The sequence below is a fragment of the Protopterus annectens genome, chromosome 3.part0 (genome assembly GCF_019279795.1).
Source record: "Protopterus annectens isolate FY-2018-M chromosome 3.part0, PAN1.0, whole genome shotgun sequence".
In the NCBI taxonomy this organism is placed as follows: Eukaryota; Metazoa; Chordata; order Ceratodontiformes; family Protopteridae; genus Protopterus; species Protopterus annectens.
The window spans coordinates 370,099,197-370,118,863 of record NC_056731.1 but is presented as its reverse complement, the minus strand read 5'-3'; the positions used below and the strand labels follow the sequence as shown (position 1 = coordinate 370,118,863).

Below are 19,667 nucleotides of genomic sequence, written 5' to 3'. Positions count from 1 at the left end.
CACTTTTGGCCCTAAAGTAAAGGAGAGTGTGAACAGGAGGAAATGTGGTTTTGAAAACCCCAAGGATCTTTCCCAGGCACACAGGGGATGCCCAAGGTGACAGGGATACCCCCTGGAAAACCTTTCCAGCACTCCTGAGAGGAGGTCCGACTGTCCTGCTATACCCTCAGGCCTGGCAAAACTTTACTACAGACAACTTGTTACCAGAGGTTACAAAATACCATTCCTATCCACCCCATTCCAAAGAGAAAACTCCCAGATGTAGACCCAGCAGCTATAGAAATTTCAAAGCTGCTAGAAAAAGAGTCATCCAACCAGTCCCAGCGGACCAAATAGGATTCGGACTTACTCAAGGTTCTTTTAGTTTCAAGAAGACAGGGGACTGAGGCCGATTCTGGACCTAAGCAACCTCAACACCTTTGTCAAGAAAGAAAAGTTCGAATGGTCACATCCTTCCATTCCTACAGAAGGGCGACTGGATGTGCTCAATAGATCTGAAGGACGATACTACCACATCAAAATGGCCAGAGTCACTACCAGTTTTTGGTCTGACCTCAGCCCCAGGGTTTTCACCAAATGCATGGCAGTGGTAGCGTCTCATCTGAGACGACTGGCTCCTGTCTGCCACCACCGGCGCCAACTGATACAGGCCAGGGATTACACCCTACAACTTTGTATTCACCTTTTCCGTAAATTTGAAAAAATCTTTACTACAGCCATCACAGCATATCTTATTCATAGGGCGGAATTAGATACGCATCATTTGATTCTAAGGCTTCCTCCAGAAAGGATAGTACTTCAAAACAACATTTCTCTCCTTCTGTGCAAAACTGGTTCTTGGGTCTCATGGCAGCTTCTATTGGGAAGACTGCACATGAGAGTTCTTACTGTTTGCACAATGGTCATTCTGATTACAAACATATGCAAATCACATCTAACTTGGTGGATAACCACGGACGCTTCCCTGATAGGGTGGGGGCATCTTTCAGGGACAGACAGTCAATGGAACAATTTGGAGTACAATCTGCACATCAATGTTCTGGAGTTGAGGGCAGTGTTTTTAGCGTTGCAACACTTTGCTCCCCTTCTTCCTCTATGGACTATTGCAGTTCAGACAGACAACATGTCTGTAGTCTGGCACATAAACAAGCAAGGGGGAACCAGGTCTTATCAACTATGCAGAGAGGCCATGAGAATTTGGCAATGGGCGGAGTCCACGGGTCATCCAACATCATAGCCGACAGGCTGAGCAGAGCAATACTGTTGCCTCGTGGTCCTCAAACAGTCAATGTGGGGCCAGCCTTCCTGCGATCTGTTAAATGCAGGAGCAGCTATTACCCTATACCTACCTCCAAAGTCCCCCCAGGACGCTGGTGCACGATTGGCCCCGGGTCTCCTGTATGCTTTTCCTCCATTTCCCCTGATTGCAAAGTTTCTGCAGAAAGCCAACAACCTTCAGAGGACGGTAATCCTCATTGCCCCATTCTGGCCTTTTCTATTGCATCAGCGCATGCGGGGACCTTGGATGCTGGACCCAGAGCCAGATCTACTGACTCACTCGTCAGGAGTTCCTCACCCATCCCTCGAATCACTCCATCTAGCAGCTTCTAGCCAGGTCTGATTCGTTCAGAATATATTAGTGGCTTCTCATAAAGCTTCCACTACAAAAACCTACACCAGTAAATGGAAACGTTTTGTCTTCTGGGCTAATTCACATCATTTGGACCCTGTTATAGTGAACAAGATCTTGGAGTTTTTGACAGAAATGTTCCATGAAGGAGCTTCTCCTGCTACTTTAAGAGTGCAATTGGCTGCCGTTTCTAACTTTCATGTGGAAGAATGTGGTGCGCCTATTATGGCTCACAGACTTTGTAAAGCTTTTTAAAAGGATCTTTTCACATCAGACCACCAGTTAGAATTCCTACATCACCCTGGAATCTGAACCTCTTACTTTCTAAATTGATGTTGCCTTTGAGACAGCCTCAGTTTGCCCATTGAAATTTTTATCGTGGAAAACTCTGTTCCTGGTGGCCATTACATCAGTGTCTGAGCTTCAGGCTCTTTCTATTAAACACCCTTATTTAATTTTCCACTCTGATAGAGTATCCACTAATCCATCCTTTCTCCCCAAAGTTTGCTCTACTAATAATATTAATCAGTCCATTGAATTACCCACCTTTTCAAAAAATCACTAAATAAGTTAGAGTATATGTTGCACAAGTTGGATGTCCATAGACAACTCAGGTTTTATTTGGATAGAACAAAAGATCACAGAAAATCTGATCAACTGTTTGTAGCCTTTGCTGACAGCAGGAAGGGTGTAACAGTTACGAAACGAACTCTTTCCAAATGGCTAACTGATTGTATCACACATGTTTATGAGGCTTCTAATCAAACCTTATCGGTCAAACCTAAAGGACATTCTACGAGATCAGTGTCTACATCTTTAGCTCATGCAGCTCGCTTGCCATTAGACATGATGCTACTTGGGCTAAACCACATACATTTATCTCTCATTACAAAGTGGACAGGGTTTCTAGGGATAGGGCAACCTTTGGTACCATGAGTTCCTCAGGATCATGGAGCTAGTGCCTGGTCTGGAGTATTCTCCTTCTGCAGTTGCAATAGTTATATTGTATGATACACTTGTGTGTATATATATATATATGTTTATATGTATATAGATGATCCTATGATTATGTAAATTTTGGTATGTGTGTGTGCTCTCTATGGCTGGTTTGCTTGCAAACTAGATCTGAGGTAAAGGCAGAGGGGATTGTGGGTATTAGACATAACTTCTATTTGTCAGCTCTTTATTATGTCTCTGAGTCAAACACTGCTCTGTCAGGACTGACCACACTAGTGTTCTCCCTAGTGGCCGAAACATTGCTTAGCATGTATGCATGCACACACATTGTCACACACACGCACTCACACACATTTGTGCAGACTCATTCATACCCCTATAGACATGCTCACACATAGCAGCACATATACACACACTAACACCCCTGAACCACAACATCCTCACTAAACTTACTTTAGGAGTAAATGGGTGACCACTATGTTTTGACAGCAGTACCATTTTCCTATTAGAGTAACATTTTATTTGACTGAGCAATTCAGAGAATCAGTCGGCTGCAAAGGTTGAGAGGTGTGGACATTTCTGGGGGAGATTACATGGCTAATTAATATAAGACACTCTCATGATCTCTCACATTAGCATGTGGCTTTGCTGACTAGACCATTGAGTATGATGAGGCTCTTGTTAGGGGAAAACGTCAGTGGTAGCGTTGTCTCTGAATCAGAAAGGCATATTGTAATATAGAAATTTTCCAAGCTAAGGCTTCTACATTGCCATATGCCTTTCTGAATCCCAAAGTCCAATCCTTCATTTTGAATCCATTTTTCTGGTTCCTGCAGCAATATGCAAGGAGCATATACAAAGATATAAGAATAAAACAAAGCAAAACAAGTGCATATACCTGAACAGCAACACTAATATAAATATATATATATATATATATATATATATTTATATATATATATATATATATAAATATATATATATATATATATATATATATTTATATTGGTAATGGAACAAATAATATTTGCAAATTAATAGGTGTACTCCTTTGACTGTTTCTGCCTTATGCTTCAGAGTCATCAGATCTTTTAAAATAATTTGATGCAAGATTACAAGTTTTTGTGTTTTGTTTTTAACATTTTTTGTAGATTGCAGCTTGTCAAGCCTGGAATATTTAACATTTTGGTATTGGTAACGCAGAGTTTAGCTATAGATGGTGTGGTTTGGTCATGAGGATAAAGCCAGACAAAGGTAGCCATGAATAAACCAGAACTACCCATATCCAAACATTAAGTTTTGCTATTTCACAATGACATTTCAAAACTGCATAATTTCATTGTGAAACTTCATTTATGTTCCATCTCTTTTTGCTGACCTCAGCATCTGAGATTAGAAGTTGGTTTACTGATGCAGTGAATCTGTATACATCTGTGTACATAGCAAAACATGATCAGTACACTAGAGGCAACTCACTTGCTGCCTTTTTATTTTTTTAAAGATTTGTGAACATACACACATTCATCTTTTCTTATTTAGATGCTTTACAATCGTGTGGTGCAGCAGTAGCATTGTTGCCTCACAGCAAGAGGTTCTTCCGTTCGATTCTTGGCCGGAGTGCAGGGAGTGCCTTCTGCGTGGAGTCTGCATGTCCTCCCCATAGTTTGGTGGCTTTCGAAAGACATGCGTAAATGGGCATGCCTTCACTGAAGGTTGAACGTCGAGCTGGCAACTCGGCGTTCATGAAAATCTACTGCCAATCATTAGCAGACCAGAGTTCCGCTGTGGCGACCCCTAACCGGGAAAAGACAAAAGACAAACAACAACAATCATAGTGTTTTGTTTAGTTTTGTTTTGTAGCCAGACCTCTTCCCATGAGTAATGCTTGATTTATAGTATGTATCTGTGAGTGAACAACTGAATTTTTGAATAATAATTAGGGTTTCATTGTATAACTAATAGCCTGTCGGTATTAAATGTAACATAATGCTACAGATATATTTATGGTGTAACAAACAAAGACTGAATTAAGAATACCAAGTCCAGCTTCAGTTATTTGGCTAGGATGGTTTACCTTCATAATTCTGACAGCCACATCCCAGAAACAGCTTCCGTGAACTGCAAACTGCGACTTCTCAAACCTCCGAATGCCGATGTTCTGAATAACAAAATCTGGGCCCCATTTTGACCCATGGTAGCACTTGTTTCAGCTGTGGAGCAGTTGGAAATAACATTCACTGTTTTTTTTCAAAATTTAGAGAAGTCAGTGGGAAAGAATTCGTAGAAATGGTTCGTGTATCTGCCCATTCATGGATGTGCTTTTGACAATATGAAGTTAAACCGGCTAGGACTGTATGATGGTATAGGTATAACCTGTCACCCTCTTGTACAAATGACATAGTACCAGGACTGAGGTAGGTACAAAATGGCAGTCATTCTATTTTGGTGGAAACCTTTTGGTATAACTCTTTTGTCCATTTAAGACCCCCTCCATCAGAGTCAGATGACACCTTCCTCCCACTGGGGCTGAAGTAGATCTAGCAGGCTAACTGGTCAGATGTGCTAATACTAAGGATGATGCAATCTGCGCTATGAATATTAAAATGGAATATTCACTTGTAGACTAGCACTTTGTGGCTATCTTAATGCCTAAGAAGTGCCTTAGATAGTCATAATCTTCACTATGATATGGTAATGAGGGGGCTGCTTTTTCCATGGAAGCTCTGCTGAGTAATGGAAGCCCACACTCTACCTTCTGCTGCAGAATCAGCTGGTGAAAAGCTAAGCAGCTAACATTATTGGGTGCCAGGGTTTAGCAATAAAGACAGGACTGATGCAGAGGAACATCTCTGCACTGAGTAAGGGAGGCAGCAAGCTGAATTTGTTGATACCTTCATTATAAAGGAAATAAATGAATGTAAGATGTACAGCATAATGCCTAATTATTGAAATGTTGGATATTCCTCAGAGACATCGCATTTTGTGATAACAACGAGACACCTTTTTGATGGTTAAGGAGAATTGACAATTGTGCTTGGTTAAGCATGGGAAATGTATATTATGTTTGTTATGTCACATCACTTATGTCTGTGCACTGATTGTGTCTATGGATTTCCGCTCAGTTAACTGCGTTAACCTTTTCCCCAGGAATCGATGTGCTTACAGCTGGCGGGTCACTATGCTGCTACACCTGTGTAGTGTGAAGGTCAGTGTTTCTTCTTTTAAATTATAGTCATCCCATGTCATTCCATTATCAGTTCATTACCATCCATAATGGAATGTGCTATGGTGCAGACACACACATTCTGTTAACAATTAGTTTATTGCCTTGCTTAGTTAGACAAAGATAATATTACAGTGTCCTGACAGCATGTGGCATGGAAGGGTTTAACTGTAGCAATTCAAACTGAGATAAAACATCAATCCATCTTCAGTCTGCACGTATCCAATTTCTTTTTCTTTGCATCTTGTTTGTCTGTACTATACAAGTTGAAGGTATTGTAACTTTGAATTTATTTTTAGTTTTTTAATATTTGAAACAGACGGCCTCATCTGTTTCAAATACAGCCTAAGAGGTTGCAGAGAGTTTTGAAGAGCACAAAACCCAAATAAGACACTGAACTACTTCTGTCAGCAAATAAAAATAATTGTATGTATACAAAGGGCAGAAGATAGTACAGGCAGTGGGGAAAGTAATGCATGCACAGGATTGTTGAATGAAGTGAAAACATTCTGAATTAAGTGTGTGAAATATGCACTTGTTTAGTATAGTGTCAACTAACAAGTCCAAATGTACTTTGTGTTAAATGGTCAGACCTGCTTACCACCAGCCATTCCATTTACAGTGAAGAGTGAAAATTCACATGCATACATACATAGCTTTGTTATGATTAATACTGAATATATATAGTGGGTGTGCATGTTTGTGTGTGTGTGTGTGTGTGTGTGTGTGTGTGTGTGTGTGTGTGTGTGTGTGTGTGTGTGTGTGTGTGTGTGCGTGTGTCTGCATGTGTTGTGTGAACAGGGTAACAGCTTGTAAATTCTGCCATATCACATAGGAAAAAAATGCCTTCCATGAGCAAGTGTGTAAAATATGGGACAAAATATCCAAAACTATTTGTAGAGGGGGCATTTTCTTGTGGAGATGGAATCATTCTGAACTTGCTGGCTGATTACTTTTACGTTACCAATCAATCTGACAGGTACTGTGGGCAACATTCACATACAATATATGCTTAGTGCTCAGAAAAGCCTGTAAAAGACCAAAGGCATTTTATAGAAAATAGACCAACAGTGTACATAACTAGTAAACTATCTCACAACAGTTAATTATGTGCATCCCACAAATAGGTTAGAAAAAGAATGCTTAACAACTGTGTGTGATTCAGAGATAATGCACAAGACCCTTCAGCGGAGTCTTTGTTGCAATGTAGAAAGTAAACTCTACTAATCAGAGAGAATCCCTAGCCCAGCCATCAGTAACATAGATAGAAAGACTATGCTAAACAGTATTAGTGACACATGCAAATAGAACTTTTGTCTAGACACATCAGGTGTACACAAAAACAAATTTTGCACATTATTGACATACATATAGATGCCGGCACCACTGACATATATCCATAGCCACAGTTACACAAATCTATGCATGTATACACACAGCATCTACAACATATTGTGATGAAAAAAAACTTATTAGAGTGGCCCAGAATGCAGCAATACAAGGTTATTCTCCTCCATGTGGTACGTCTTGTAGGCCAGACAAGTAGGGACCTGTAATGTAATTGGCTAGTGAAATAACTCATGGATCGCAATGGCCTAATGCGGTATGAATATATATTAATAGTACAGAATGGGTAATGAGATTACAACAGTATTCATATTTCTTGAACTGAATACTTCAGCAGTGGAAATCGGGGAAACATTATCACTACATTACAAGTTCTACTGTCTACCTCTAGGTCCAGATATTGTACACAATATGTAAACTATATAGGAATGTGTGACTGCATTAGATTGTGTGTGTGTGTGTGTGTGTGTGTGTGTGTGTGTGTGTGTGTGTGTGTGTGTGTGTGTGTATGTGTGCTCTGTGTCTGCAGGCAAGTTTACAAGGGGCATGTTTTGTCCTGTATGCAGCCACTTTGGATTACTTTATGTCCACTGCATCTGCTGGTACTCCTCACCTGCCTGCAGCGCACCCACCTGTATGTGTCTCTCACTAAAGGGAGGGAAGGTATGTGCACTGGAGACACATTGTAAACACTTTTTTGCAGTGCTGAAGTTCCTTGTTATCTTTGTTCCTATTCCTGCCATCAGCACAAAAACAGTCGCACTATGTACAGTAGAGTGCCACATTCCTCTAGCTGAATGCCCTCTATCCTGTTTTAGGTGGCAGGGCACAAATTGTTACTGGTGTGCCACATAGATTATGTATTGTATGCACTTATGTGTCATCTGCACATTTATGCTTGTGGGCATAAAGTTCTTCTAAGTTAGACCCCCCCCATCCCCTTTGCCAAATATGTGCTGGTCCTGTTACACACTTTTCCATACTTGTACTAGTGTGCATCTTTCCCTAGCTATGCACCCTACCAGTGTACTTATTGTGTGATGGCTAAGTGGCTATGGCATGGTGTGTAGCATAGTCGCACATCCGAGTTCTGATAAGCACACTAGATGTACTTTCGCCATTTGCTTGTGTGCAGTTCTGTACTGTTCTCCAGCTGTGTCTTACTGTCCTGCAGTGCAGTTCTGCAGTTAATTGACTTGTCACTGACAGAACTGAGTGTCATACCATGCTTATGCAAGCATCTCTGCATGGTGTACTGAGCAGTGAGTGCCACATACACAGTTCTGTTTATGGTACTCCTGCAGCTGAGGTATTCCACGAGCTGCCTCTGGAAGCAGCATGGCAAACATCTTCTCACTCTACCCCTTTCATTAATATAAATGACACCATGAGTTGGTGTACTTCTTATCATTACACAACTTCCCTTGTCCTCTTGCCCACTTTTGAAGTCAGTTCTGCTAATCTTTTTTGGCTCTGACATAGTTAATCAACTAAACTTCGACAAGCATGTAAATATCATGCTTGTAACTAATAAAAAATTGGCACATTTTACCAAGTAAGAATATTTCTCTAATACTGGCTTGTCAGCTATTTCATACTTTTTCCATCTCTCCTGTATTCTGTAGACCTTAGAACAGGTCTTTGACATCCCTCTACCATAAACTCGATAGAGTTTATAGTAGAGCACAATGTTTTGCTACAGTCATCACATCAAGATGATCACTGTTTATTCCTGAAAAGTATGCACTGGTTCAAATTTGACAGCCAACTCCCTAGCATTAGTTTCTAAATTGCTAAATGTTCCCACCCTCTGTCTCTCCAGGTTTATTGCTTGAGGGATTAGTTAGTTTGAACTCACTCCCTTACCTGTTATGCTAGTTATTATTCGGCAGACAGATATGAAATGAAATTCGCTGACACTGATTCCTTACCAGTAAACTTTGGAATCATCTTCCCTGTTAGTTCAGGAGCACCCCTGAAAAAATTGTATATATGAATCTCCGCTTGAATTAGAAATGATTTGGTGGTATTACTTATAAATTGACTTGACATTTTCTCTTTTCCAGCAGAGCCTACATTGTCCGTTGTGGTACTACTTAAATCTTCATGAGAACATTAAGTCCTCAGTAACTGTCTGTACAATGTTGCTTACAGTTTACCTATTTTTCTGATGATTAGTTCTCATCTTCAGCCACAGTTATCAGACATTCCCTAACCTTCCTCCATGTCACCTGTATTATTATACCGGCTGAACATTTACAAGTAACATTCCCTAACCTTCCTCCATGTGACCTGTGTTATTATACCAGGTGAACATTTACAGGTAACATTCCCTAACCTTCCTCCATGTGACCTGTGTTATTATACCACCAGGTGAACATTTACAGGTAACATTCCCTAACCTTCCTCCATGTGACCTGTGTTATTATACCAGGTGAACATTTACAGGTAACATTCCCTAACCTTCCTCCATGTGACCTGTGTTATTATACCAGGTGAACATTTACAGGTAACATTCCCTAACCTTCCTCCATGTCACCTGTGTTATTATACCAGGTGAACATTTACAGGTAACATTCCTTAACCTTCCTCCATGTGACCTGTGTTATTATACCAGGTGAACATTTACAGGTAACATTCCCTAACCTTCCTCCATGTGACCTGTGTTATTATACCAGGTGAACATTTACAGGTAACATTCCCTAACCTTCCTCCATGTGACCTGTGTTATTATACCAGGTGAACATTTACAGGTAACATTCCCTAACCTTCCTCCATGTGACCTGTGTTATTATACCAGGTGAACATTTACAGGTAACATTCCCTAACCTTCCTCCATGTGACCTGTGTTATTATACCAGGTGAACATTTACAAGTAACATTCCCTAACCTTCCTCCATGTGACCTGTGTTATTATACCAGGTGAACATTTACAGGTAACATTCCCTAACCTTCCTCCATGTGACCTGTGTTATTATACCAGGTGAACATTTACAGGTAACATTCCCTAACCTTCCTCCATGTCACCTGTGTTATTATACCGGCTGAACATTTACAAGTAACATTCCCTAACCTTCCTCCATGTGACCTGTGTTATTATACCGGCTGAACATTTACAGGTAACATTCCCTAACCTTCCTCCATGTCACCTGTGTTATTATACCGGCTGAACATTTACAAGTAACATTCCCTAACCTTCCTCCATGTGACCTGTGTTATTATACCACCAGGCGAACATTTACAGGTAACATTCCCTAACCTTCCTCCATGTGACCTGTGTTATTATACCAGGTGAACATTTACAGGTAACATTCCCTAACCTTCCTCCATGTGACCTGTGTTATTATACCAGGTGAACATTTACAGGTAACATTCCCTAACCTTTCTCCATGTGACCTGTGTTATTATACCAGGTGAACATTTACAGGTAACATTCCCTAACCTTCCTCCATGTGACCTGTGTTATTATACCACCAGGTGAACATTTACAAGTAACATTCCCTAACCTTCCTTCATGTGACCTGTGTTATTATACCAGGTGAACATTTACAGGTAACATTCCCTAACCTTCCTCCATGTGACTTGTGTTATTATACCAGGTGAACATTTACAGGTAACATTTCCTAACCTTCCTCCATGTGACCTGTGTTATTACACCAGGTGAACATTTACAGGTAACATTCCCTAACCTTCCTCCATGTGACCTGTGTTATTATACCAGGTGAACATTTACAGGTAACATTCCCTAACCTTCCTCCATGTGACCTGTGTTATTATACCAGGTGAACATTTACAGGTACATTCCCTAACATTCCTCCATGTGACCTGTGTTATTATACCAGGTGAACATTTACAGGTAACATTCCCTAACCTTCCTCCATGTGACCTGTGTTATTATACCAGGTGAACATTTACAGGTAACATTCCCTAACCTTCCTCCATGTGACCTGTGTTATTATACCAGGTGAACATTTACAGGTAACATTCCCTAACCTTCCTCCATGTGACCTGTGTTATTATACCAGGTGAACATTTACAGGTAACATTCCCTAACCTTCCTCCATGTGACCTGTGTTATTATACCAGGTGAACATTTACAGGTACATTCCCTAACCTTCCTCCATGTGACCTGTGTTATTATACCAGGTGAACATTTACAGGTAACATTCCCTAACCTTCCTCCATGTGACCTGTGTTATTATACCAGGTGAACATTTACAGGTAACATTCCCTAACCTTCCTCCATGTGACCTGTGTTATTATACCAGGTGAACATTTAAGGGTAACATTCCCTAACCTTCCTCCATGTGACCTGTGTTATTATACCAGGTGAACATTTACAGGTAACACTCCCTAACCTTTCTCCATGTGACCTGTGTTATTATACCAGGTGAACATTTACAGGTACATTCCCTAACCTTCCTCCATGTGACCTGTGTTATTTTACTGGTTGAACATTTACTAGTACACTGCTCCTCCTCTCCTAACTCAGTATTATTTACCGCTGTCTCACGCTGTATGGAAATGTTGTTTTGCCAGTCTGCTGTGTAATGCATGCAGCTGTACCTCTACACCTACATTGTATTTCATCATGATAAGTATTCCATTTAACTCTCTGAAGAAGGTATGACACTTAATGCTACAAATCCTGACACTTTGAAAATTAAAGCAAGATATTGCTTAAAACAGCAAATTTTGAAACTTGCTGAAACAACTCTCTAGAATTAGTTTGTACATTGCTAAATGAGACATGGTTTAAAGACACGGAGAGTACACCAACAGTGCAAGGTTATAATGCCTTCCACACATTTAGACCAGCTAGTATACAGACAGGGACTAAAGGTGGAGGTGTCTTGATTTACGTCAAAAATAAATATACCTCAGAGCTGGTCAAACAGGACAATGCACTTGAGGTTCTACACATTAAAATCACCATAGTCAAATTCCAATACCACTTCCTTGCAAGCTGTAGATCCCCTCTGTGACCCAGGAAACTCATACCATGTATTTACACTTATTGGAAACACTCACCACCCAACCCAGTACCATATTTATGGGTAACTTTAATTACAAAACTATTAAATGGGAATCATATATGACATCAAACGTGCAGCCACAGAGATTCATGGATTTTGTAAACACAAACTCCCTGGACCAGATTGTCAGTACACCAACAAGGCTTGCAACCATACTGGATCTGGGCCTCACTAATATGGGAGAGTGCTGCACAGCTCCCTAATTTATGTCCTCTCTGGTAAGGTCAGACCACAAAATGGTTAAATTTGAAGTAAAAATAAAGCCCGGAATCCTGGCTAACCCAGAAATATTCAGGAACTCTTCTAAAGCTAACCTCCCACTATTAAGTGATAATCTGGCAAAATTTCAAAGCCCCATAAACCCTGAGAACACTGCTGCCGATGCAGAACTGTTCATAGAAACCCTATACAAGCATAGTAATAGCCACATAGAGGCATCTGTACTCACCAAGAAGAAGTACAAAACTAACTCAAAAGGCAAAGCCATGGAGAGAATTATCATAGAAATTATCAGTAATGACATAGGAAACTTCCAGACACTGGAACCAACCCAATTTGGTTTCTTCAAGAGCACATCATGCCTACTCAGCCTAGTGGACTTCTTTGAAAATGTCACCAAAGCAATTGATGAGGGCAAAATGGTTCATACTACCTACCCTGACCTGGCGAAGGCATTTCACACAATTGCCTTGTGATGACCCTCCACCGGACCAGTAATCAAGGAGCCTCAATCTTCATCACTGGCACTTATGGGGGTGTGCACTGGGAGGAAACAGGCCACCAAAGCAATTGATGAGGGCCAAACGGTTCACACTACCTACCCTGACCTGGCAAAGGCATTTCACGCAATCCCTTGTGATGACCCTCCAACGGACCAGTAATCAAGGAGCCTCAGTCCTCACCACTGGCACTTATGGGGGTGTTCACTGGAAGGATAACAGGTACACACACAATATTTCCAAATGCAACTCTCTGCATTAAGTGCAATTTCCGTTAAGAGCACACAGAGACCACAGTCTCCCTCTTCCTCCAGATCCCCAGTAAGACTTCCCACTGGCACAGCTATGGAGTTAAGATGTCAGCTGAGTGACCAAGCCAAGACCTCCAGCACTCTTTCTGTCCAACTAGTGCTTCATGTCCATGTCCAAGTAGCTGACACACACAGTCTTTGAGGCTTGATTTACACATACACACACACACACACACACACACACACACACACACCTGGGAAAGGCAGGCACAGGTTTACTAGCTATGCCCCCTTCTGCCCAGGCTATAAGGTAGTTTTCACTGCCACCAGTTACTCCTGCCAGCTACCTTAAGGCACTTAGCAAAGGGTGTCCAATCTTACTGTGTAATATTAATATTAACAAAAATGGTAATTGACCAAGAGCAAGTACTCTCAAAACTTAAATATCTCTACACAAATCAGCCACAATGAAAGGTTTAAAATATTTAATAAAGTTTGCTAGTCTGAATTTAACCCTCCAGTTTCCTCTGTTGACATATACATTTAAACAGTTACAATAGTGCAAGTACATTTCTGTTCTCTTCCAGTAGGACACACTGTGGATACATTTTAAGCACAAGCACTTTACAAATACTTTTTCAACACACAAGTCTGTGCAAGCAGTTTAATAAACACATGACATACACTTTTAATACATTTGTAACACAAGCAACTTGTATAAATCATTTTGATATTCACCAATGACACATAATTATTTACAAAATTCCAGCTAGCTATGTTGGTGGTATCTCCTTTTGTCACACTTCTTCCCCCCACTTCGAAGACTGAATCTAGATTTCAAGTGACCCTTGAGAAACATTGCTTGAGAGGGATGAGCTTATCAGGGAATACATTATCCCATTCCCTGTCTTGACAGCCCATCTGTATTGGCATTACTGACCTCAATAAGGTGTTGCACTGCCATATAATTTGCCTGCAATGCTAGGCTCCACCTTAGTAACTTGGCATTTTGCTGGCTGGCTCGATGTAGCCATGTTAAGGGATTTTGGTCTGTAACTACAGAGAATTTCCTTCCATACAGAATAAGACTGAAGTTTCTACAGTGCCTTTCTAGACATGTTATTTTCATTTTTAAACATTTTATTTTTATTTTATTTTTTTTTTTATTTTATTTTTACACATTTTAGACATTCTTTTTCTACAGCTGCATAGCATTCCTCCCTGGGTTGGAGCCTGCGACTGAGATATACCACTGGGTGCTCTTCTCCCTCTGAGGAAACCTGGCTGAGTACAGTCCCCACCCTGCAGATTGAAGCATCCACCGGCACAACAAATTCATTGCTGTAATCTAGATTGGCTAACACAGGAGGTCATTCTACAGCTCCTTTAAGCTTCTGGAATACCTGCTTCCATGCTGGGGTCCACACTACCTTATCTGGCCTGTTTTCCTTGCCAGGTCTGTGAGGGAAGCAGCTATGGTAGTACAAATGGGGACAAACTTTCTATAGTACTCTGCTGTCCATAAGAATCCCCACACCTGCTTTTTGGTAACAGGGACAGGCCATGCCTGAATGGCTTCCACTTTGGCAGGTTCTGGTCTGATCTTATCAGTCCTCACTCTGTGTTTTAGGTAGGAGACCTCTGCCATAGCCAACTGACACTTACTGGGCTTAATGGTCAACCCTGCCCTCTTTAGTCTGCCCAGCATCCCCCTGACATGCTGAAGGTGCTCCTGCCAGGAATGGCTGTAGATGGCAATATCATCCAGGTAAGCAAGAGCAAAATATCCTGCTCCTGCTAGGATACAATCTACCAGCTTCTGGAAAGTTGCTGGGGAATTTTTTTATCCCATAGGGCATCTTCATGAACTCATATGAGCTGAAAGGAGTCACAAAGGCTGACCTCTCTCTAGCGTTGGGAGTCAAGGGCTCCTGTCAGTAGCCTTTGGTAAGATCAGTAGTGGTAAGATAATTAGCCAGAAGCAGCTGCTCTAGGGCTTCATCTGTCCTAGGCAAGGGGAAGCATCTGACTCTGTGTGACTATTTAATTTCCTGTAGTCCACACAAAACCTGGTGCTGCCCTCCTTCTTTGGTACAGCACCACTGGGGAGGCCCAGGGACTGCTGGACTCCTGAATTACCCCTAGTTCCAACATTTCCTGTATCTCCTCTCTCAGAGTCTGTTTGACTCTCTCAGGCACCCTATAAGTGGTCTGCTTAAAAGGCCTTTGGAGTCCTGTATCCACATGGTGCTGCACCAGGTGGGTGCACCCTGGTTTCCCAGTGAACATGTCTCCAAACTCCTGTAACACTGCTCGGATTTCTTGAACCTGGGTAGAGGATAGCATCTGGGACATTGCTACCCCTTCCACTGAGGTGTCAGTTCGAGCCTCACTGAGGAGATCAGTCACCAGATCCCCTCGAGTCAGACCTCTCCTGACATTCACTGCAAATACTCATCACAAGGGCCTGTCTATCATGGTAAGGTTTCATCACATTAACATGGTACAGTTTGTGCCCCTGCCTCCTCCCTAGCAGTTCTACCATGTAGTTAACATCACTGACCTTCCTTACCACTTTGAAGGGTCCCTCCCAAGCTGCCTGTAGCTTGTTGTGTCTGACAGGAATGAGAACCATAACCTGCTGCCCCACAGCATACTCTCTAGTTCGAGCATTCCTGTCATACCAGACCTTCTTCTGTTGTTGGGCTTTCTGCCAGATTCTCCTGGGCCAAGCCCATGAGTTCCATGAGCCTTGTCCTGAGGTTAAGGACATATGCCACAACAGACTCCTTGTGGGATTCACACTCACTCTCCTACTCATTCCAAATTAACTCTAGAGGTCCCTTCATCCTATGCCTATGCAGTAGCTTAAAGGGTGAAAACCTGTGGATTCCTGGGGCACCTCCCTGTAAGCAAACAACAGATGGGGAAAATATTTGTCCTACTCCCTTTTAAACTGGTCTGCAAATGCCTGTAGCATGGACTTTAGTGTAGAGTTTAAACTCTTCACCAAACTATTAGTCTGGGGTTGGTAGGGGGTGGTCTTTAGATGCTTCACCCCACAGTGCTTCCATAGACAAGCCAGCAGGTCTGACATGAAACTGGCACCTCTGTCAGTCAGTATTTCTTTTGGGAAACTTACCCTGCTGAAAATCTCTAACAAAGCATTTGCCACCTTTTCTTCCTTGATGGAGGACAGAGCCACTGCCTCAGGGTATCCTGTAGCATAATCTACCACCACTAGGATATACTTCTTCCCTGTGGAACTTTGGTTACTCAGAGATCCAACAATATTCATAGCTACCCTCTGAAATGGCTCCTCAATCACAGGCAAAGGCATCAAAGGAGGTTTGACCTTGTCTCCTGCCTTGCCAACTTTTTGGCACTGCAGGTCCTGCACTACCCTGTTACATCCCTGGAAATCACAGGCTAATAAAAGTTCTATATAATATGTCTCTTTGTATGCTTTATGCCCATATGACCTGCAAAGGGTATGTCATGGGCTGTGGGTAGAAGTACCAGATGGTCGGCTTTGGTCACTACCAACTGCTATATTCTCTCACCCTCTAGCTCTCCCTCAGGGGTCCATTCTCTATACAGTAACCCTTTGTCCTAGTATACAGATTCTCCTTTGCCTTAAGAATCAGGTACCTTCCTGGCTACCTCCCTCAAGCCTTGCAATGTAGGATCTGAAAGCTGAGCCCATCTTAACTCTCTGTTTGCAACCCTTCCCAGTTCCCCTTGCACAGGAAGTCTGGTATCCTCTGACAGCCTGTGGAGTACTACTCACCTCTACCCTTGCAATCACTCTGTCCAAGGGAACATCAGTACCCACCAGCAACTGTGCTCACCTTCAATGTCACTGCAGCAGGGTAGCTCCCTCCCTGAAGTAGCCACCTCACCAGTCCTGGTTTCTAGTGCGTGGTCTGTCTGGATCCCTCTCAGGCTACCAGGCCTACATGCTTGTCTCCAAGCCTGACTGTGTGTCACTGCATGCACACAAGGTACTGCATTATCAAAATCATTCCCTATCAGGGCATTTGCAGGGATAACCTCAAATACACCTACTTGCTTGCTTCTTTTCCACCCTCCCAGTCAAGGTGAGCCCTAGCCAAAGGTATTTCTAACAGGGTCCCTCCAAAAGCTCTGACTGGAGTATACTGCCCAAGCAAGTAGTACTCCTGTTCAACCATTGCAAGCTTCACAATGGTTAGGTCAGAGGCTGTGTCTGTCTTAGAAGTGGCGTGTTTCCCATCTACTATGATAGGATATAACCTCTTATGGTAATTTGGTACCTTTGTTGTCTCCAGACAACTTACCACTGGCATTCTGTCATCCCCACTTGCTAGCTCCCCCACATTTTGTTCCCCACCTTGCCCCTTTGGACATTTATATACTACATAGTGGCGCTAGTTACATTTAAAACATTTAACCCTTGATCCTGGCCATGTACCTGAACTAGTGATTTCCCCTGTTACTGGTGGACTCTGTTGGGGTGGTTTAGGCTGCCCACCCTGATTTCCCTTATACCTATGTGCAGTACTGTGTATCGCTTTCCTGTGCAGCGATGCCTTGCTGCTAGGTATAGGTCTCCCTTTTTCCCCAACTCATCTGCAGTGTTGCATTCTCTCTCTGCCAACCAGATCTTTATGTCCTGAGACAAAATGCTAAGGGCTTGTTCCCTCACCAAAAGGTCTGCCAGCCCTTCAAAAGTGGTGACCTGACACCCACTCACTCACCTATGAAAATAAGTGCTTAACTCAGTAACATAGTCACACACACTTTCATCTGCCTTGTGTCTATATTCATGAAATTTTTTTTCTGTAAGCTTCATATGTTAACTTAAAACACTCTAATAAACAATTTTTAACTGTATTATAATTTAAGCAATCAATATCAGACAATTTAGAAATGGGAGTAAAGGGGTCAGGAACCATACCCAGAACTCTTGGTCAACATTATATTATTTACATACCCTTTCAAACATATGAATAAAACTGTCAAAATTATCACCCTCTGTATATTGTGGAAAACATTTACTGACCTTTATTGCTTTTGAGGTTGGGTTACTCCCGTCCCCGTTACCTCCATGACCCTGGAAAAGAGTCAGCATTTCCTTTTCATGTTGCCTATGCCTCTCATTTACTTTGGTTTGCAGATGTTTCAGTCTATCTGCTGATTCTAATTACATTTGTTTCTGCTTCTCCTTGTCTTCAACCTCCAAACGTCACAGTTTCTCATTTTCTTCAGCCTCTAAACACTGCAGTTTCTCTGCTGATTCTGTTTCCAAACATTTGGCCTCCAGTTCCAGTCTCTAACTCTAGATGGATTTTTAAATCCTCAATGGCAAAGTTGAACTGTCCATTTTCTGAGAGCTGTACATCCCCAAGGCCAGTCTGGCTGTCTTCTTGGTTGCTGGTCTGTGATGCAGCTGTGACTAAGGCTGCAATCACTTCCACTTTAGTCAGGTTGGCATGCACCAGTCCTTTGGCTTGGCACATCTCAACCAACCGACTCCTTGTCAGCTTGCCATAATCCTCTGCCAACATCCATGTCTGATTAACTAAGTTAACAAAAAAATAAATAAAACTATTGTGATCTGAAACTCTGAATGTTTACACTGTGGTAGCTTGAGAGTACAAACACCTTCTTTAGTGACCACTGTTTACAGGTTATAGGACTTCAATATCCATACCATTGAATCCCAGTATGTGATGTAATCCCACCACTGCCAACCAGTATGTTATGTGGATATCCCACCACTGCCAATCAAATGCAATGTGGATATCCCACCACTGCCAATCAAATGTGATTACCCACCACTGAACCAATAATCAAGGAGCCACAATCCTCACCACTGGCACCTGTGGTGGGACGTTCCCTGGGAGAATAACAGGTACACACAATATTTCCAGATGCAGCTCTGTGCATAAAGTGCAATTTCCCTTAAGAGCAGACAGAGATCACAGTCACTCTGGGGCTGGTTTCTCCCTCTTCCTCCAGATCCCCAATAAGACTCCTTAATGGCACAGCTATAGAGGTGAGATCTCAGCTGAGTGACCAAGCCAAGACCTCCAGCATCCTCTCTTTCCAACTAGTGCTTCGTCCCCTGTCCAAGTAGCTGACACACACTCTTTGAGGTTTGATTTCCACACACACGCATACATATACACTCACACCCACACATACACACACACACACACACACACACACACACACACACACACACACACACACACACACACCTGGGAAAGGCTGGCACAGGTTTACTCAATATATACCCTTCTACCCAGACTATAAGGTAGTTTTCCCTGTCATCAGTCACTCCTGCAGCTACCTTAAGGCCCTTAACAAAGATTGTTGAATCCTACTGTGTAATAGTAGTTTTATCAAGAGCAAGGCTATTAGGAGCAGCCCACACAGTGTCACCAAATAAATATGCAAGTACTCTCAAAACTTAAATATCTCTACACAGATCAGCCACAATGAAAGGTTTAAATATAT

At 42.1% G+C, this 19,667-nt stretch overlaps 1 protein-coding gene across 1 annotated transcript in view; it reads left to right on the top strand.

The window, feature by feature from the left end:
• The window catches only part of HECW1 (HECT, C2 and WW domain containing E3 ubiquitin protein ligase 1), a 2,794,797-nt gene that overhangs the window by 394,462 nt on the left and 2,380,668 nt on the right, over positions 1-19,667 (top strand). Inside the window, exon 2 of the mRNA XM_044065592.1 lies at positions 5,735-5,792. Coding sequence (XP_043921527.1) covers positions 5,735-5,792 — 58 coding nt within the window. The remainder of the gene's footprint in view (positions 1-5,734; positions 5,793-19,667) is intronic.